The sequence below is a fragment of the Morus notabilis genome, unplaced genomic scaffold, assembly GCF_000414095.1.
Source record: "Morus notabilis unplaced genomic scaffold, ASM41409v2 Scaffold3649, whole genome shotgun sequence".
Classification (NCBI taxonomy): Eukaryota; Viridiplantae; Streptophyta; class Magnoliopsida; order Rosales; family Moraceae; genus Morus; species Morus notabilis.
The window spans coordinates 1-21,945 of NW_010357704.1; the positions used below are offsets into that span (position 1 = coordinate 1).

General features: G+C 33.6%; 1 protein-coding gene across 2 annotated transcripts; it reads right to left on the bottom strand.

Moving 5' to 3' along the window:
• Positions 1 to 4,309: 4,309 nt before the first annotated feature.
• Positions 4,310 to 20,181, bottom strand: LOC21384719. 2 transcript variants are annotated; one of them, XM_024175324.1, is made up of 25 exons: positions 20,010 to 20,181; positions 18,908 to 19,508; positions 18,689 to 18,813; positions 18,489 to 18,583; positions 18,146 to 18,385; positions 17,580 to 17,661; positions 17,433 to 17,484; positions 15,076 to 15,141; positions 13,419 to 13,573; positions 12,617 to 12,687; positions 11,494 to 11,688; positions 11,331 to 11,369; positions 10,630 to 10,737; positions 10,021 to 10,110; positions 9,782 to 9,857; positions 9,191 to 9,287; positions 9,018 to 9,087; positions 8,741 to 8,917; positions 8,540 to 8,662; positions 7,594 to 7,677; positions 7,244 to 7,428; positions 6,910 to 7,048; positions 6,767 to 6,826; positions 6,510 to 6,581; positions 4,310 to 4,677 (listed from the first exon to the last, which is right to left on the bottom strand). In XM_024175324.1, exons 2-25 carry the CDS (start codon positions 19,477 to 19,479, stop codon positions 4,564 to 4,566), a joined length of 3,087 nt encoding a protein of 1,028 aa, XP_024031092.1. In that variant the 5' UTR covers positions 19,480 to 19,508; positions 20,010 to 20,181; the 3' UTR covers positions 4,310 to 4,563. The 2 variants fall into 2 exon arrangements, with proteins under 2 accessions (XP_024031092.1, XP_024031094.1); XM_024175326.1 differs by lacking the exon at positions 15,076 to 15,141.
• Positions 20,182 to 21,945: the final 1,764 nt, after the last annotated feature.

The window sequence follows — 21,945 nt, forward strand, 5'->3', positions numbered from 1 at the left end:
AAAAAAAAATAATAAATAAAATATAAAATCATCTTATTAAGGAGTTTTTTTCTTCTAGGTAACTTATTGAAAATTATGACATTAATTTTACGTCTATGTATGAAATTTTTAACATTCTATGTACAATGTCCTTACATTAATTTTTGAGCTTCTATGTACGTATGTATATAACTTATATACATGATAACTTTTTATACGTAAACATAATAATTTTAACTACATTCACTATTTTTATTTTATTTATGACTCAAACATAATTTTTAGTCAAAAGAATAATACATGTACCAAGATGGCACGAGTTATTAAAACGTACAACTTTTCTTAAATTAATAAAATATTCATTTATTGATAAATTAATAACCTCCTTAAAATAATATTTTCTTCTAATCCTGACAATATTATTTTATAGAGGTTTTATTGTACAAGGTTTTCATAGGTAGGTTGAGAGTGTTTGGTATGAAAATTCGTGTTATGATTCAAATCATGGTTTGTAACTAGCTACAGTGTTTTTTTTTCCAAAAAAATACGTAAATCGAGAATGATTCTAAATCTGTGAAACAACGTTCACCTAATGATTACCAACAGAAGACTATCCTTGGAAATTCAACTCGGTTCTAGGTGAATGTCCTCTTAGGAAGCATGCTTTAAGGCGAGATATCACTATCTCACATGTTATTAAATTAAGAGTAATGGGCAAAGATGGTCCTTGAATGCTTGAGTAGGTGACAGTCTAGTCTTTATTTTGTTAATTTTGAAAAAATGACTCAACAACTTCTTTAAATTGGTGCAATTAAGACCTTTCTGTTAAGATCAGTCTAAATAATAACCAGAGAAGCCACTTGACGCCTCATGTGACCCCTTTTTAGGTTGAAAAGATGAAATTGCCCTTAAATTTAGGGTTGTTCATAAATCTACAAAACCTGTAGGCCCAACCCACCCCAACCCAACCCAGCCCAATATATGCAATTTCTAGTATTACATTTTTTTTCGGCACATTCAATGTCTGGCCCGAAGTTTTAGAGGGGGGTGTGAATTGAACCTATAATAGCCCGCACACCCCAACCTAACCCGCGCTCTAACTTGCATCCTCTAATATCTAACCCTACGCAGGTAACTCATTTCTACTATATAATTTCTTCGTGTTTGAATTAAGCTTCTATGTTTACTTTATGTTAAGATAATGTAGACTAATTTATGTTTGCTTTATGTTTGATGTTGAATGGACTACTTTATTTTATATTTGATGTTGGATTAAACTTTAAATTTCTATCTGTTTGAATGTTAGAATTATTATTTCTATTTGATGTTGATAATGAACTTTGAAAGTTGGATTGAATTTTGAACCTTACTCTTTAAATATTGAAACTAACCACCTAACCTAACCCAAACATCATTGGGTTATGAAATTTTTCTAACAACGTTGAGATTAAATATGTGTAATCTGCACTTTTTGGGACGGAGAAAAAAAAATCCTATCCCGTACCGACCAAATCCAACGGCCCTACTTAAATTGGTTTAACCCATGAATAAAATATCGTTTATTGATAAATTAATAACCTCCTTAAAATAATGTTTTCTTCTAATCCTGACAATATTATTTTATAGAGGTTTTATTGTACAAGGTTTTCATAGGTAGGTCGAGAGTGTTTGGTATGAAAATTCGTGTTATGATTCGAATCATGGTTCGTAGCTAGCTACAGTATTTTTTTTTCAAAAAAACACGTAAATCGAGAATGATTCTAAATCTGTGAAACAACGTTCACCTAATGATTACCAACAGAAGACTATCCTTGGAAATTCAACTCAGTTCTAGGTGAATGTCCTCTTAGGAAGCATGCTTTAAGGCGATATATCACTATCTCACATGTTATTAAATTAAGAGTAATGGGCAAAGATGGTCCTTGAATGCTTGAGTAGGTGACAGTCTAGTCTTTATTTTGTTAATTTTGAAAAAATGACTCACAACTTCTTTAAATTGGTGCAATTAAGACCTTTCTGTTAAGATCAGTCTAAATAATAACCATAGAAGCCACTTGACGCCTCATGTGACCCCTTTTTAGATTGAAAAGATGAAATTGCCCTTAAATTTAGGGTTGTTCATAAATCTACAAAACCTGCAGGCCCAACCCACCCCAACCCAACCCAGCCCAGCCCAGCCCAATATATGCAATTTCTAGTATTACATTTTTTTTCGGCCCATTCAATGTCTGGCCCGAAGTTTTAGAGGGGAGTGTGAATTGAACCTATAATAGCCCGCACACCCCAACCTAACTCGTACTCTAACTTGCATCCTCTAATATCTAACTCTACGCAAGTAACTCATTTCTACTCTATAGTTTCTTCATGTTTGAATTAAGCTTTTATGTTTGCTTTATGTTAAGATAATGTAGACTAATTTATGTTTGCTTTATGTTTGATGTTGAATGGACTACTTTATTTTATATTTGATGTTGGATTAAACTTTAAATTTCTATCTGTTTGAATGTTAGAATTATTATTTCTATTTGATGTTGATAATGAACTTTGAAAGTTGGATTGAATTTTGAACTCGACTCTTTAAATATTGAAACTAACCACCTAACCCAACCCAAACATCATTGGGTTATGAAATTTTTCTAACAACGTTGAGACTAAATATGTGCAATCTGCACTTTTTGGGACGGAGAAAAAAAAATCCTATCCCGTACCGACCAAATCCAACGGCCCTACTTAAATTGGTTTAACCCATGAATTAATCTCCCTTTATTCGGTGAATCTTCAAGGAATGAATTAGGGTTTCAGAGAGAAAGGGGTTTTGGAGAGCGGGAAATTGGATGTCTGAAGTGAATGAATGGTATTCTCCTGACTCCGGACTTTGCTTCCATTGGCGACGGCGAAGGTTTTTCTAAATTGAATCTTGCCCACAGAAAACTCAAATGATTACTACCATCTTTCTAAATAGAGATCAAACCAATAAAATTCAAATTCCCACCATCACCACCAACACCTCCGATAACCCCCCCACCCACTTCGAAATCAAACTGACCGAACACTAAGCCAGAACATCAACAAATAGTTCCCAAAAATTAAAACAAAAAAAAAAGAAAAAAAAAGCGGACAGATGGAATATGAACATGGGCAAAAACCAAAATGAATAGACGTATACATACCCAGATGGAATATGAACACGGGCAAAAACCAAAGTGAATAGTTGTATCCCTCAGCCACACAAACTCAGATTCCTCTGCCCCGTTCCTTGGCGTCGCAAGCCCTCCCCGTCACAAATCGCCCTCTGCCGTCATGAGCCCAGTTGACTACCCGTCCCCGTCGTCGTCGCCAGCTCGGCCGTCGCACCCAGCCCAGATCCGAACCTTGTGTCGGCGCGATTTGCCTCCGCTACACCCTCCCCACTGCGAGCGATCCCACACCCACACCCACCCCTACCTCTCCCATTTGCTTTTTTGAGGGTTTTCTTTTTCAGTATTTTGTTGCATTGAAGAGAGGACTTAGGAACGGATTAGGGATTTGTTCATTTTCACTAGAATCCAAATCCCCTTCCTATTGAAGACCGACAATGGATAGTGGTTTTTTTTTTCCCCCTGTTTTATTTTATTATATTTTAAGTTTTGTTAAGAAAGTATTTTATGAAGTTTATTAAAATACCCTTTTTAATAAGGTCTCATGCACTGCGCGGGGTAAAACCCGTTAAAAAATTAATAGAATTTAACGAAAAGATCTTAATTACATCAATTTAAAGAAGTTGAAGATCGTTTTATCAAAATAAAATAAAAATATCGTTACTTATTCAAGAAATTAAGAATTATTGTGTCAATTACCCTTAAATTAACAATGGAGACCGTAGATATTTTCTTTAAGAATATATAAATATATACATATATATTAAGGTCAAATGTTCGGTTAGGCTCTTATCACAATTTTGAGATTAACTAAACGCTTTCAGTTTAGAAAATCCCAAATACTATACATGAACATATTATTATGCGAGGCATTGTTTTCTCTCATATAACATGTTATAAAACCTATGACAGTCAATCATCATGTAAGAAGCCATAGCGACAATTAACGAAGCGTGTCAAAAAGCATAACCAATTGCAAGCATACTACATGGCCTCACCCAGAGATAAGTAAATTCAAATAACCCTAATACAATATCACTGGAGTAGTCATAATTTTGTTTTCATAAATAGAATTGAAGAGACTTCAAGCTTAATTTATGGACTCTGCACAACATTAAAAGTCATAACTTTTATTAATTTGAGAAAACAAAGAGAAATCAATTCTCAAAATTGATAAATTAGGAAATAATTAGATAAAAAAAAAAAAGTGAGATTGTAATATACAACAGTCGAGAGACTGGCAACGAAGAAAAAATCTCTATAAAGCACCTAAACTACGAGGCATTTTCTAAGGCGGCCTTTTTTTTGTCCACCTCAACTAAAAGGGTGCAGAAGAAAATATTTCATCGTCAAGAATCATCCCAACAACTCATTTTGGGCCTCTTCTTTCCTTCATCTCCCCCTCTTTATCCCTTCAAAGAATACGTACTGTAACAGCCAAATAAAATCAGTCCCCAAAGCCAAATGGTGACTTTTTCCTGCTTCCCCCTTCGCCATATTGTTCGTTCCATTTCCTAAGCTCGTTCATGGTCGTGGCGTCGTAAGCAACTGACGGTCCAACCTACAAGTAAAAATCACACATTTGTAATTTTGTATAATTCAAGCTTATCTAATCACACGCTACAACGTAACAAAATGCATGTTCCGTACTACCATACAGCAACAATATGGCAATCAATGTCTCATTTGGTTAAGAACCAAAAGGATTATTTTTATTTTTCATCATTCATTTATTTATTTATTCGGAGACTTGAAATGGATAAAAAGAAACAAACTTGATGGTAAATTATAGACTTCCTGAGGCATCTGTCTAAACATGTTCTTAAGAAGTACCTGAACCCTTTTAAGGGACAGGTTGTCAGAATCAGAACAGAGATTTGAAGATGATATTAAGATCTAAGAGTCAACTTAAGATCAGTGACAAAAATGATAGTGGAAATTGATCAGACTTTGTAGCATTTTCAAACTCAAAACTTAAACAAATGTTGAAGATCACCGAGGCATTCGTTAAAGAGATGTCGATTCAACTAGAATTGAATCTCATGCCATTTACATTGTACAAGAAATTTGACATCGAATTTTGTCCTTACTACGGTTGTGACTTAAAAAAAAAAAAAAAAAAAAAAAAGAGTCATGTCTATAACTCAAACAAATTGTGAAAAAAAAAAAAAAACCCTTTTGTGCCTTTCTATGTCTCCTATGCATGATAAAACAGAGGCTGCTAGTAATAAATGAGATCTGGATCGCTCTTTTATATTATTAATCTGATATTCCAACTAATAAAATCAACAGCATAAATAAGTCAGGATTTTATTTTTATTTTTACTATCTTCACAGAACAAGATAACTAAAATAGCTTACTACATACTAAAAAAAAGCTCAAAAACTGCAACAAATATGGTTCTGGATATTTTCTCTTCTTTTTTTTTTCTCCCAATACTGTAGCACCAATAATTGTCAACCTCCAACTTCCAAACGGTAACAGTAATAATCTGACCAAAAGAAGAAACCCTAAAGAAATTTCTTTTGTAGTTGTTATCTTCTTCTTCTTCTTCTTCTGTTTTTTTTTTTATTTTTTTTTTATTTTGAGAAATTTTTTTGCCACTTACAACTTTTTACATATTTCAATTATGTTGTCACCCGCTAAACTCCCATCCTATTTCTCTTAGAGATCTGTGTCAAATTTCTAGCAAATATAGGGAACCTTTCCTGCCACCTCATTTCACTGGCCTCATAATTCTAGAAGGTATAGAAGTTATTCTAATAACTATGAGAGATCCACTTGTGCGTCCTAGAAGAATGTTAACATAGAGGTTTTAGGAACAGTAATCTCAGTGAGATGGAACGATTTTTTTTTTTTAAGACAGAACTATTTTTTTTCAAATAAAAAATACACAAAACATGAGACAGAGAACCATATAAGAGTGCAAAATTGGAAAGTTGAAGGCGTTGTCCCCACAGATATGCAAGAAGCAAATATACAAAAGAAAAGGTGATGCAGTGGATTATTGAAAATTTTGTGAATTGTGATCATATTTTAAGAATTATTATTAGGATTATTGTTTGTTAATCAGATTTGATAAGTTTATATTAAGAGTTTGACTAAGTTTAAATTATCATTCACAGTTTTTACTCTAAACTTTTGAAGTGCAATTCTCAGTATTCTAGAATCAACAAGTATTGCTTTTTTTCTCCCCCTTTCTTGCAGCTGTGATTTCAATATATTGAAATAATTTTTTGAACGAATCAACTAATTAGTAGATACCATATTGTTCAATATTCTAACTGGATCAACGGATTTTCAGAAACGTTGTATCCTTTTCCATCTGTGTGTCTTTCTGCCGTGTTACGAAAAAGAAACAAATATTCAAAGTAGATAAACATGATCTCTACCTGGGCTTTTGACTGAATAAAATCATCCAGATTGAGTCGTCTTAAAACTTGTGGTACACCATTTGTGCTTTCCTGTAAAAGACGTATACCGTATAACAACCATTAGCACATCTCAGTTAAATTATCATCAATTGGCAAGGAAAAGTTGAAAAACCAACGAAAAGAACAATGTGTTACTGTAAAGCTAAGATAAATACTACTTTTATAAAATGTCCCTGCTCAGGCAATTTTACAAAGCAAAGACAGGAGGCATTTACCTTCTTTTCTTTCTCTAAAAGCTCTTGGACAGGTCTATATGCAGCAGCAATACAGAGGTTCTGGCAAAACATAAATAAATGAATAAACAAAAGTTTAAGATACAAAACAATCACATTAGAGACATATGGTATTAGCCCATTACCTTCAAATCACTACCAGAGTATCCTTCTGTCCCAGAAGCTAACTTCTCAAACTCAAAATCAGGACCTAAATTCTCTTGTGCAAGAAATATTCTCAAAATCTTTAGACGGTTTTCAGCATCTGGTAAGTCTACATATATTCTGCAACAACAAACAAAAAATTTAAAATGTTTGATTTTGTGCTATTCATAAACCAGACACTTATGCCTCTTATTATCTGGGCTAGTGCTTCTACATATAAAGCAGACAAAATATGTCTACAGGTGATCAGAACACATGATAAAACGACGAGATACATCAATTCTACAGAGTAGACAATCATCAAAACAATCAGACCTCCTTGGTAAGCGACGAATCACAGCATCATCAAGGTCAAAGGGCCGATTTGTTGCGCCAAGGATGAGGATTCTTTGGCTATCTTTTGATCTCAATCCATCCCAAGCTGCCATGAATTCATTCCTCATTCTTCTAGTTGCCTCATGCTCAAAAGCACCACCACGAGCCCCAAGCAAACTGTCAATCTAAACAAAAATCCAATATTTATGTTAGAAAAACTGTGGGAAGATCTCAAGTTTGGATATCATTTATTTATTTATATATTTTTTTTCAAATAAAGAAAAAAACTGTGCCATTACCACAAGAGCATAATCAACTCAAATTAAATACTAACTAGGTAAATAACTTACCTCGTCAACAAATATAATGACCGGTGCAAGCTTGCTGGCAAAGGAGAAGAGAGCTTTGGTAAGCTTTTCAGCATCACCGAACCACTGTCAATAAAAGAATATATATCAGAAATCGCTAACATGTGTATTACTTTTAACATGAAGTTGCTTCTCGTTTTCTTAAATTCAACTAAGTTCTCTCTCTCTTTTTTTTTTTTTTTTTTTTTTTTTGAATATACGAAGTCCTCTTTCGATTATAGTTTGGTTTTTTTTTTTCAAATTATAATGGACAATAACATTTTAACCCGAAAAGGGATAAAGATATTTAAATGCACAAAGTCCAGACAATTATGCATTTTCAGTGAAACATGAATAAGCAGGAAACAAAATTTGAATAAGACAGAATTTTATGAAGGGAAACATACAACACTCTAGAAATGGAAAACTTTGACTTGTCAAACCTAATAGGACAGGAACCAAGTGCACTACAATGATGATGTGATCAGGAACCCACAGGTTTTGTCAAATCAAGGTGAGGCATAAACCTTGAGGGGGATCGAGGTGTTAGCCCCAAATAAAAAAATAAAATTAAAATTAAAATTAAGAATGAAAATAAAGAAACTTCATAAACATGCCATGAACAGTCAATACATACTTATCTCATCACAATTCACAAAACATACAATAGCTCAATCCTGCTTTTTCTTTTCTTAGTTTCCTGTTTTTAGAGGATTTACATCCTCTTTCCTTTGTACTTTTCTATCAATGGAAGGAAGTTTGTTTTTTTTTTTTTTTTTTTCTTTTTCCTTTCTGGGACATGAAAAGATATATTAAACTACAACTAATTAGGATTCAAGATCGCCATTTATGCTAGTGTGTGTAATATAACCCTGGAACATGGAGCAGTCTGCTCTGCGTTCCCTCAGAATATAACACGCACAATCTAAGATAACCCTTGAATGCCCACCTTTGATGTAAGTGTCGAACCAGTTATGCTGATAAAGTTCGCTCCAGCTTCAGTTGCAAGCGCCTTAGCAAGAAGTGTTTTTCCAGTTCCAGGAGGCCCAAAAAGTAATATTCCTTTGCAAGGCTGATTAAAGCTTCACATATTAGTAACAGGAAAGGCAAAGAAGAAACTCCATCTTATATAAACCAAAACATATGGTACCCGCAACAAGTTTCCATGAGAAAACAACTCTGGTCTCCTCATTGGAAGAATCACAAGTTCTTGTAATGCTTTCTTCACATTTTCAAGAGCACCTATATCATCAAACTTAACGCCAATTTCACCAGGAGGCACAACTGCTGAAACAAAGTTGGTCTCGTACTCATCTTTTGCAAGGTTCTGTGGTAATTAAGTACAAAGAAGTTTTTTTTTTTGTTATTGTTTGCTTGAACATTTAATTAATAGCAACAAAAAAAAATGAGGAGAAAAAGAAACATGCCTTCAAACTCTGCGATGGCTTCCGAGCTATAGCTTCTTGCTCCTTCAACCTCAGAATCGCAATTTCAAGGCTTTTACAGAATAAAAAAGTATTAGAAGATCTCCAACCTCAACATGATGTGAGGCCTAGCATACAACACTAAAAAATAAAAGTGTAGGTGACTGTATACGTACCTTTCACGAGGTAGATTTAATCTTTCCCCTTTTACAGAAGGAAGGGTGCAAGATGAAAGGTAGTTATTTTTTGCCCATCCAACAACTTTCTCAGCTTCTGAAGAAATACAAGAGAATAATGATAATAATAAGATACCCAAAATAGGAACAGAAAATATCTATCTAATTATATTGTAATATCAGCACAAACTTATATATAGCCTGATCACAAGTGGGATAGGATCCTAGAAAGAGGGAAAAAAAAAAAAAAGAGAGAAAGAAGAGAACTATATGAACCAATTAAAACTCGGAAAAGAGCACAAATATTCCTCAGAAAATGATAAAATCCAAGAAAACAAAAGACTTAAGATCAAAGGACTAATTTGCTGACCATTTGTAAAACCCCTTAAACTGACCTTTTCACTACTTAAGACTTGAAATGCAGACCATATCATAATACTAAAAAAGATCATACTAAACTAGATGTAGACGCGATCACACAACAGCCCAGCATCATTTATTCTCCATTATCTATCCTTCGTTTTCATTTCTTCCAAACTTTGGTGGGATACTGTTTTTTTTTTTTTATTGATAAGAAAATGTAGTACTTACTCTGCTTTGTTAAGATCACGCCATCCGCATTTATGTGCAGTAAGTCCATGCATGACAGCCCGTGTTCCTCGAGAACCTGCAATACAAATGAACATGAACTGGTGATGATTCAAACATGTTTCATTCCAAGATAACCCTGGTTATTGAATAAAAAAGCTTTTATCTTGAAGTCCTTCACATGAATCAAGTCAAATCACGCGTTCTGTTAAGGTGGGCCATTTTGAAACTAGATCATATACCTTATGTAATTCATGCAAATTGCTCCGTGATATGATAATTCTCCTGTCTTCCTCCACCTGTTTATGGAATGTTCGAAGGAGATCATCCTCCTGCAAAAAGCAAAAGCTAAACAAGCATGAAACACATTATCAAAAAAAAAAAAGCATGAAACATTTACGATTAAAATTACAAATTAAATCATCATCAAATTAACGAAATTTCTTTCTCCCAGTTACAGAAAAATTTAGAGTTAGATGACAGAAACAAAATTCAAAACTTGCAGGAAAGGTTAGAAATGGAAGACAAACACACTAACATGATAACCAAACAACAGAAAGAGTCTGGTATTCGAAAGATGAGCCTTTATGAACAATTCATTTAATTACAAGAAGATAACAACAAGATACAAGGTAATTAAATCACTCTACAGGATAGCAACAAAATATGGTGGCAGTTTCTGTCAATAAATGAAGAAGTTATAGCATTATTAAAAAGGAGTAAAGGACCAAAAACTGCAACTGAACGTAGTAATGAACACTACTAAAAGACTAACCAGAGATGTAATGAATGAATTCACAAAAGGACATTCTTATAAAGGAAACAAATCACACTAAAGAGCTAACATTTACCTTCGGAGGATACAAAGTCAAAACATTTGTGAACAGCTTAAATATTTCACTGTCATCTGATCTCTTAGTTCCTTTGAGTCCCTCGGTAAGACGCTTCAAAGACAGAGGCTGAAAAAAAGATAAAAAATAAAGGCAATCAATTCAACTCAGCCAAATGATGAGGAAACAACATGCTAATCTGAGGAAAAACCGAGATCCAACAAAGAAATGATTGAAACAACTAATAGCTTTATTTAAAAATGAAATTACAAAGACACAGAAATTTGAGGAAAAACAGGCAAGCGGAGCTAAAATAATGTGATCCCAAACCCCCCCGCCCCCCCCCCCCCCCAACCCAACCCCAAACTCAGATACAGTTGCATGTTTAATCAAAATAACACAAACTGGCTGCCTTTTTTCTTCGTATTTCTATTATTGATAAATTAGGTATGCAGATCCGACGTACATATATTTTTAAATAAAAGACGGACTGCACATTAATTAACAGAAAGAGCATTAAGAAAAACATGTAAAAAGAAAATAAGCTTATGTAATATGGAAAACAAAAAAGGGAAAAAAAAAAAAAAAAAAAGGTCTCTAACAGTTATACCTTATTTACAAAAATTAAGTTCCTAAAAACTACCAATACTAAATCCGCGTCTAGTATAAGTTCTTAATTTTAACTGCCTTCTTCACGTTACTGTATCAAGAAAAAGCCTTACCAGCTTAGCAAGACGACCGAAATTTGGAAGTATCATTGTCTGTCAAACAAGCATTTGTGAGGAAAAAATGTCAGCCTTATTTGCAGGTTGCTAGATGAACAAGGGAAATGGAGTAAACACTCTTGTAAAGCTATAGAGTGGAAACTAAATTGTATAGACTTACAAATTTCTCTTTTTCCTTTGATCCAGATTCAACTTTGTTCTGCCCACAAATCAGAACAGTAGGACCTGATAAATGATTAAAAATGTCTTGAACTATCTGGATAAACTCCTTACGTTTCGACTTTGGAACTGCCCTAGACAACCATTGAGAAGAGTCTGGAAAATACACAATAAGAGGTTCCATTTCATGCAATACCTGCAAGCAAAACCAAATTCATTTATTAAAGATCTGTTCTCAATATTCCTGAACTCAACCTTTGTTTTCAAGCCTATTCAAAACCTTCCTTGAGGCTTTTTTTTTTTTTTTTGGTTCATTTCCAGATACCAAATTTTCCAAAAACGTAAGAGTGAATGTGAATTCAGAATACGTTTTCTCTTTTTTCTTTATAAGTTGTAAATGTTGCTTTAACCAATCCTCTATTCCCACTACCAAAATTATCTCAGATTTCTTCGTTTCTTGAGAGGACAAAATATAATGAAAAGAAGTATATGTATATACTTTGTAAAAGAAGATTCAACTTTTTTTTTTTTGTTCGAGGGAAAGAAAATTCTGATTTTATTTTCTTCTATCATTTTTTTCGTGAGAAATTATAATTTACGAAGTAATAATTTGATTTACTCGTTATCCCCTCTAGATTATATACATTATCCACAGATTTGGCCTTACTCACAAAACGAAAAACCTTTTTTTCATAGTTTTGAAACCTGAAAACTACATAACATGCTTTTCAATAGAAATATTGGGCTTCTTTAACAATATCTTCTGATGAGGAGTTTATGGTACAGAAAAGGGATTAGGCTACTTTTTATTGTTCCAAGGAAAAAATTTGTTGCTTGTATCTCCTATAGAAGGAGAACTTATTCCCCTTTTTTTTATTATTTGCTTGGGAATAAATTTGTTGCGTGTAACTTTTGTAATATTTTTCTTTTCTTCATTACTTAAATTAATATCTAAGAGTTCATTTTCAGACCACAGACCTAATAAGGTCCAGCATAACCTCAAGCATGAGTATAGTGGAGCAGAATTTATGCATATACATACATATGTGGGTGTGTGTCCGTACATATATTATATATATCCCTTCTTTGTTTATTATTACGTATCAAAGTATCCGCGGGTATACCTCTGCCAGAGCCTCCATTGCTATAAAGCAATCTTCAGCCTGGGTGTCTTGATCATGCTCAATGTCCTTAACTGTATAGCCAGAAAACTCGTCAGATTATGATCCAATGAACAAAGAGCAAGTCGCTGCTCCTAATGCTGAGCCTGAACTAAAATAAAATGTATGATCAAAGAAAATATTTTTGAACTCTACAATTTTCCTTTATAGGTTCTTCAAGAATAACTAGCACGGGAACATATGACTTCATATTAAAGACGGCAGAGATATTGAAGAGAGAGAGAGAGAGAGGCATCCTTCCTCCAGTAAATGAAGCTTTTCTTATTTTTCTAACATTATTTTGTTAAATCCAAAGCAAAGCAAATCAGCAAAGATAAAGGAAGTTTGGAAAGGCAAGGAAAAGACCCTCAAAGATCAAAGACAGACAAAAGAATGGCTCAAGAACAACAGAGAAATCAAATCAAACAAACAATGCCAAACAAAGGAACCTACACGTTCCTACAGCCAAATAGTCATAAGACTCATAACTTTCGTATGTCAAGGAAAGTTTGTCAAACCCCTCCGAGAGAGAGAGAGAGAGAGAGAGAGAGAGAGAGAGACGTCTGCAAAACTATACACAGAAATCAAGGAATCTGACATCCTATCATAATCACGCCTTGTAAATCAATCATATTGTCATAGCAACCCCGTGAATGAAAGAAAACTAAGAATAGAAAACAATACTGTATAAACTAAAGTAAACTATTTCTAGAGGACACGAAGTCAAAACTTGCCAATGCAACTTCTTTAGGAAAAGAAATGTTACCATCTATCCAATAAACAGGTGGCTTTTCAGGTTGCTCCGGTTCTTTGTCCTCCTTACTAACATCATTTACTTTGACTTCACCAATATCCAAAATAACAGCAGCTCGATCTCCATTCACCTCATATACCTCACCCCGTTGGCCCTTTGACAAAGCCCTGAAAGATGTCACTGTTCTGTCAGAAACTATTAAAAATTTCACATATGCATAAATTAAACTCATGAGCAGACTATTGATGTAGTATTCACTCACCAAAAGAATCCATGTTTTATGAACCAAGAAAAGAACAGACCTATAAATCAAATAAATATTCTTGTTCCTAAAAATTGAACAGTTGCTCTCTTTGCCGCTATAACAAAAGCATCAAGCTTCTAACTAAAAGTAGAAACGAAACATAGACAGCACGATGCATCACAGCCAAAACAGGTGTCCAATAGTTCCAACACAGCTCCACGCTATCTTAATAATGTTTTCTTTAATAATAAACAAAATTTTATTAATGAAGAAACATGAAAACAAAAGTAACGGTTTGAGGACAAAGTTCTCAAGAAGTACTATAGAAGAAGCTGAAAGAACTACATACGACATTCAAAACCAAACTATCTTAATAATGTTGAGAGACATATATTACATATGAAGTATTAAATACACCAGTTACAGTTCAGCCAGCTATGAGACAAGCTAAAACTTCAGAATTAATTCTCATAATTGGAGACTACCCATAAGTCACATATATACACGTATATGCATGCGGCTCTTTCACTCAAAACTCCAGTATTGTTCTCTGAAATAACATTTCAAAAGAAACATACTGACCTTCATTCTAGATAACATCCTGAACCAAATGAAATAGATGCTAAAAGGATGCAAATATTCCAACTCATATATGACTACTAAGAATAGGTAAACTAACATGATATCATTGTAGGTGGTCTCAAGTTTGGACCCTTGTAAGTGCGCTCCCTAATTCAATCTCATGAGTGGGCCTTAGTTTACCTGAATTTATACCCCCACTCTGTTATCTTTCTGAAATTTGGGTCCATATTTGCGCATTCGTTTGGATTACTGACTCTCTAAAATTGTTTAGGCCCACACATGAAGCGATGACAAAGAAGTATTGAAACATAAGCACTAATATTTGACCCCAATTCCTGCCTGCTAACAACTACTTTATTTAGATAGCAGATAAAAACCTGGTATGAACAGAAAGGTACCAGGTCAGCTAATAAATGGAAAAAAAAATTTCTCATTCAGCAGAATGCTGATCACCAAAAATAATAGTACTAGTAGTAGTCGTTGTCATAGAAATAATAATAATGTGAACAACAACAACAATTTGACAACTCGTCAAACAAGAATGCACTTAATCAAAAGATTAATTAAAAGGCAATAATAAATTAAAAAACAAGTGTTTTCCAAAATATAGGTGGCTAAAAGTAAAGGTCGCGTATGGGAACACATTGTCATCTACAGAAGTGCAAGTCATGGACAGGAGTGCAATCTAACAAAAATGAATGTCCTACATGATCTATTAAAGAGATGAAAAGGAAAAGGAGTTCCGTGTGTTTTCGTGCGGGTGTGTGTGTTTCGAGTAAGGGGACATTCAAAAGCTTTTCCTTCTTCCCAATCATTACTCATTAGGACGACTTACCAACCCACCTGCCACGAATAATGGTATAAGTATTTGTTGGACCATCAGATGTTGATATCTTTCCCAATACGATCCTGTATTGCATCATGCGTGTCAATGTTAGGACTCAGGTGTGGGGTGAAGTCAGAGACACGATCAGATGACACTGGGCCAAAGGATTAACAAACAGACCACAAGTGACCTCCAATAAGACTGACAATATGTTTCCACCATATTCAATTCCAAAGAAATTAATTTAACGTTGTCGTAATTTTAAGATTCTAATAAAAAACTCTTAGACCTAATTACAATTTAAACTCTTCCAACATGATACATAATAAGTTTATGAACTAAAAAACGAAAAACATAGGACAAATTGTCATCAACATAGAACAAAACCATGAAAAATAGAATGTGCACTGTTTAATCTTTTTTCAAGTAACATTTGTATGCCCAACCCTATCTCGACATTGGAAATTGGGAGAAAAAAAAAAGTTTTACTTGAATGATATATAACTCTTGAAGAAAAACAAATGAAATTTGATTAATAATAAAAAATAAAATAAAAACCAACAACAGCTCAGCTAGCCAGAGATAATCTGGGTATGACCAGCACATAAAAATGAATCAAAAGTATATTGGCAAAAAATGTCCAATAAATTGACAAACGATTCTTCAAGCAAACATAATAATAATAATTTGCCTCGTATTACTGCTTGGATTGCACACAGGTATTTGCCGACACCTATATGCATTATGCAGCAAGACTAGATCAGGGAATCAACAGCAATAAGTTACATTTACAAAAAGCTCCAACGCTCTAAGAGACATACTACGTCATGGATGCTTTAATCATGTGGAAAATCAGTGAACATGTCAATATAAAGCGACAAAGGCATGAAAATAACATAACACCGAGTACAGACCCGCATAACAGTTTTGCTAATTAGGATTCTGAATATAACTGGGAGGAATAAAAAACGATGTTTTGCAACACAAATGAGATGAACAAATATAGAGAAACAAGTCATCTATGGAACTCTTCAACTTCATTCCAGATAAAACTGAATCTAACACATAATAGAAACAGCAACATGCAAAAGGACGTGGTTACAGTGAACCACCAAAAAGTAAATAAATATATATGAACCTCTTATACTTACGAAAAGTTAAAATTTTATAAGAAGAGAAAGGAAAAAAGGTAGAACGTCACTGGGAAGAGCAAAGGCTCACCAACCAGCCAGAAACAACCCTCAAATATTTCCAACTTACAGAATGTTTTTCAGTCCATAAAATCATAAAAAGCTGATATCCTTATAATCTTTTGATGCAAATGTTGACACTGATAAAAAGCCGAAAACATGTGCCCATCCTGAAGGTGCATCCCCACAACTAGAATATATCCCTACTATTAACCTTTGGACTGAGACTGAGATTAACTGAAAGCTTAGAGAATGCTTGGAAAATGTATTTGAAGCATTCCCGAAAGATCCCCAAGCTGCAACATAAGAATCAAGATCAAGATGTTTTCACTTCCAATACTAAGGAGTGAACTACGCAGTCAGACCAATAATTGCTCCCAAGTGATCTAGGACTAATTCCTCAAGAACATTTACCTAGCGCAAAACTTAGGATCCAGGTATTTGAGTTGGCAAAGCCTCAACATAAGAAATAAATTCCTCTCAAATTCACCTACATTAGGAAAATTTCATAGAAAGGGGGAGATTTATCGCTTGTTTTGTAAAGTGTAACCACAGGAAACTTTACCTGGTAAATAACCATAAATACCACGCTTTCTAGAAGGGTTAAGTGAATCCAATGCGAAACTTATGCTCACTCAAAAAATAAGGGATAAAAGAGATAGGTCGAGATGGAGAAAGGGAAGAAAAAGATTAGGCCACAGTACCTAAGAGGCCATCTGCCCATAGCAGAAGTGGACAACTCTGCCTATTTGAAGAATTCTAAACCTCGTACTATTTGCCTATTAGTTTAGTCAGGACTTCATATCTCTGATTAATAGACATAGAAGTTCTATTTCTTATTTAAAACATAATAAAATAAAAGTTAGAGCGATTTGAGCTATCCATCTTACAATAGCTCTACTTTCCTGATTTCTAATAGCAAAATCTATGGCATGTTCAATCTTAAGTAAAACCAAATCATCAGATAATGAACTTATTTCCTCTCGATAAATCATTAGATTGTTTTTAATAAGAAGCGACCTTTCATTGACAAAAACAGTTAAAAAGAGAGCGTGGACAGGAGGTCCTCACAAAGTAAGAAAGAATACTGTCAGAAAAATAAGAAAAACGGAACAACAAAATCCAAATGAACACATCGTCTCATAATAACAAATTGGAGATACAAACAAGGATTGAGGTACTACCTCTTATCCGCTTCAATATTAACAGACGGCCCAATATATTTCACCCGATCACCTGGAAAATACAAGAACAAAAGGATTAGTGACAAAATGATCGCTGATAAAGAAGAAGGATAATCAGGAATACCCAAAAAAACCTCTAAGCTTCACCTCTCTTCAGCGGCTGTGTAGAAGACTCAGCAGCCTCAACATTTGAGGACGAAGATGAGTTGTCAGACTCTCCAGAGACTCTCTGTCACACAAAAGTGTTCCATTTTTAACTTAGTCTTATGTTTGAGAAGTTTTCTCCTTGATGACCCATTATAAACTAAAGAAAGCAAAGTATGATAGCATAATGTAGCTTGTTTATTGGATTATTTATCAGAAACCATCAATTCTTTGTTATGTTATTCATTTCATGATGGTTTCACTTTTTTTAACTTTTTGTTTAGTATCATCTTCTAAATTACGAGTTGAATATTATAAAGCCAATTGGCTGGGAAATCTTTGGCTCAGTTATTTGTATAGAGTAGGAAAGACTTCAAAATGTACTAGACTATTTTGGTCAAAGTTGATGTGCTATGAGGTCAATCGGATATATATAATTTCATCTTCCACATAAACGTGATACTTCAGTGATACTATAGGCCTAACATTCAAACCATTAGATCAATCAAACCAGTAGTCTGCTCAGGGAGAAACAAAAGCGAAAACCCAATGGAGGTAAGTAAGCGTACCCTTTCAAATTCTTCAACACTGTGGGGATTAATAAGCTTCCTAAAGGCTTCTACAGCAGATTCCTTCACCTCCACTTCGTCATTATCGGTACAATCCGACCTTGCCTCATTACTGCTAGTCCATTCCTCTTCATTACTAGCATCATTATCATCCTCCGCCTCTGATTCCAAATCGTCCTCCCCGAGTAATGCATTATCATCATCGGATTCATTCTCTGATTGGCAATCGTCACCAAAATCCTATCCCAATAGTAACTTTGGTCAACTACTTTACTTTTGCTCAACACAAAAAGAAAAAAAATCTTTTAAACAAGCCAAAATATTCAGAGTGCAGTAATCTTACGTAAGGCGCCAGAACACTGCTGTCCAGAACAAGAAGAGGGACTTGTAAATCGCGTGCAAGAGCTCTAACTAATCTCTCACGGTAAAGCTCAGTACCTGCAGGTCGTGTTTTAATGCCAATTAACAAATAAAATAGTGTCATTGCAGGAACCATAAAAATACAATGGTAGATGATGATTAAGTAGTCGGATCAACACCAACCTGGTGCACTCTGGAGAAGAATCCTCCCACTTGAAGATGTCAAATGAGCACCATAAGAAGTAGCGACTCTTTTGTGTTTCAAATGGGAAGCAGCACATTCCACCAAAAGATTTTTTGTATGTTCACTACCAAGAAAAAATTAAGTTACGATACTTGGTCATAAATTACAGAAGTGAAAAAAAAAATGACTAAAAAGAAACATCAATGATTAGTAATTACTGAATGTAGTATGGAAACGTTTCCCACGAAACGGTTATCTTCTCCCATGGAACAATCCTTCTAAGGAACTCATTCTTGAACCTATCACGTCTAGTCAAGAAAGGAGACTCTTTTTTTCTAGTTTCAATGGAGAGCTTCTCATTAATGAGCCACTCTTTTTGATCTTGCTCTCCAAGCCGAGCATGGGCATCGCAGCTCCTGATACCTTCCTCAGCCATTTCTTGCCAATTCTTTCCTTTAACAAAGTTAGCTTCATCTTTTACAGGTACACGTTTATCCTCACTGGCATTTCTTCCATCGCCTTCCGAACTATACGCACGTAACTGAATAGCCTTTAAATAAGTATTATTAGACTTCAAATCCAAATGGGTATGACAATAGGCAGAGGCAACACTTTTTGACGAAAACGAACATAAGAAATTCCTTCTTATGAAACTATCATGTGAACATTTATTTCCTGAAACTGTTCTTATCAAAGATCCGCGACCAACGTAGTATAGTCTTGTTAAATATTTTGATGGCTGAAATGCTGTCCATAACTGATTTCTACACTTTATTCTCCTCGCATACATTGCAACTTCTAATCACAATTCCCACAGTACTGCAAAGCATGATTTCATTAGTCTCCAATGGTACACATTAATGTATTACAAACAAGCTATCAAGTTTTACAAAAAGATAAAATAAATCTTAGCTAACATGTTCAGATTAAGAAGGAATCACAAAATTAATCACAAAGAAGTCTCCTTTTTTTCTAAGAATCAAGGTGATATTTGCTTGGCAATCCTTGAATTTTTCACTCTTATCATTGAAAAAAAAAAGATTAAATTTTGCTCCTAATTTGCTCCCGAACTCCGAATCCCTCGATCCAAAAACACAAAACAAAAGGAAATATATTGCAAGAAGAACATTTTGCCGTAATTTCTCGACACTCAAAAGCAAAGAAAAGAATTCCAAATCTCTGAATTTTGCAGCTCGCAACTTTCTCAGCAACCAAAAACGAAAGAGATAAATAAGATGAGAAAAAATTCAAAAAACCAAAAAAAAAAAGACTGCAGATGGAATCTCCTGGCAAAGAGAGAGAGAGAGAGAGAAAGCAAACCTAGTTTGATTGGCAGCGTCAAACTCTAGGTTTGTTCGCGGTCATTAGAGGAGAGATAGAGAGAGAGAGAGAGAGAGAGAGAGAGAGAGAGAGAGAGAGGAGAGAGAGAGAGTAAAAAGAGGGAAGAGAGAGAAGCTCCGAGGGTGTAGCAGAAGGCGGAAGCGGGAGCGAGATAAAGAGATGCGGTTTTCTTGATGCGCTTTTGGACTTGTAACTTCTGTTGTTCTTGTTCGTGTGTTTGTGGGAACTCGAGCTGAGAAAGTTGTTATGTTCGACCCAATAAGCTTCCGTAGGTTTAGTTCAGAAATTGGGCCTAAAGCCCAGAGGCTCCCTCGCCCATCTGACCCTTGGGTTCTAAATCACTACAACAAGGCCTAATTTTCCGCACAATAAAATCTCAGAGCAACTTCAACTATACTATAAGATTGATAGGATTGATAGATTGAGAATTATTTTTTATTTACGTATATTTTTTATAAAAAAAAATATTATAGTAAGTCTTGAATTATGATCTGAATTATGATACAGATTTTTGAACCAAACACACGCTAAATATTTTATATTTTTAATTAAAATATAGCTAATGATTTAGTATTTTTTTTAACTTTTTTTACTCTACCTATTGACTAAATAGCTAATTATTTAGATTAAAGTAATTTCTGCTAATTAAATATAACTAGTAAGAAATGACTAGCTATTTATTTTTTTATTATTTTATTCTTATTTTTGACATAGTAAAAATAAAAATAAAAAGTTATTTATATTTTAAACTCATAAAAATATTAAAATAAATTATGTTTAATTAAAATAGAGAGTATAGTTGGAGTGACTCATTAAAAAATTACAAGTTAAAATAGTTTCTTAATAATTTTATTTAGAATTTAACTAAAATTTAGAGAGCTCCCAGAAAATGCTCTTAAACAAAAATTTACAGAAAGTCACGACTCAAACTTTTTTATATAAAAGAAAACTATGTAGTAAACAAATTAAATTTGAGTTTTTATGGAAAAAAAAATATTATAGTAAATAAACATTGTTATTTAAGTTGTGAAAAAAAATGCCTTAATATTTTTTACCAGTAACAAAAATTAATAGCATTGTAATAATTAGGACGTACTTTTGTAACGTAAATATGAATGCTTACTATGATTACTATGAATGAATACTTGTGTACTCTGATGGAGGAAGAATCCAGTGGTAAATTTGCGTTTAAGTCGGCCGCGAATATGTTAGTTGAGGTTGGGACTAGACGGGAGCTGGCTCAATAGACCTATTTGAAATTCATTTTAAAATAATTTTATTTTTTAAATAAAAATAAAAATAAAAATATTTTTAATTTTAGATAAAAATTATTTTTAAAAATACATTTAGTAATTTTATCAATATAGTATTTTTAGTATAAAAAAGTTCATTAATATCTCTCTCTCTCTCACTGTTCAAGAGAGGAGAAAATAAAAATAAAAAATGAAAAATGACTAAGGGTGCGTTTGGAACTCGTTTTAAAATTATTTTATTTTTTATATGAAAATAAAAATGAAAACGTTTTTAATCTCATACATAAATCATTTTTGAAAATGTGTTTTGTAGTTTTATCAAGAGATTGTTTTCAATATAAAAAAAATCTATTAATATCTATCTCTTTGCTCGATAGAGGAGAAAACAAAAATAAAAAATGAAAAATGACTAAAAATCATTTTTCATTTTTCTCTCATTTTATACTAAACTAAACAGTCATTTTCATTTATGTTTTTTATCTTTAATTGTGTCAAACACCGTTTTGGAATCATTTTTATTTTTTATTTCTCAAAAAACATGAAAAACAAAAACAAGAATAATTTTACACACGGCAGATATATCATCTGAAAAGACACCACGCAACAATTCAAAGTCTTTATTTAAATATGCACTGATTAAAATAAATTATAAATACATTCTT

What these genes read in the sequence shown, in the direction of transcription:
- LOC21384719 (XM_024175324.1), bottom strand. Translation starts at nt 19,479, where the DNA reads ATGTATGCGAGGAGAATAAAGTGTAGAAATCAGTTATGGACAGCATTT. An exon ending in CTCATGGAAACTTGTTGCGG is followed by an intron (nt 8,663 to 8,740) that starts GTACCATATGTT and finishes AGCTTTAATCAG; the next exon opens with CCTTGCAAAGGAATATTACT. An exon ending in GTTCGACACTTACATCAAAG is followed by an intron (nt 7,678 to 8,539) that starts GTGGGCATTCAA and finishes TTTTATTGACAG; the next exon opens with TGGTTCGGTGATGCTGAAAA.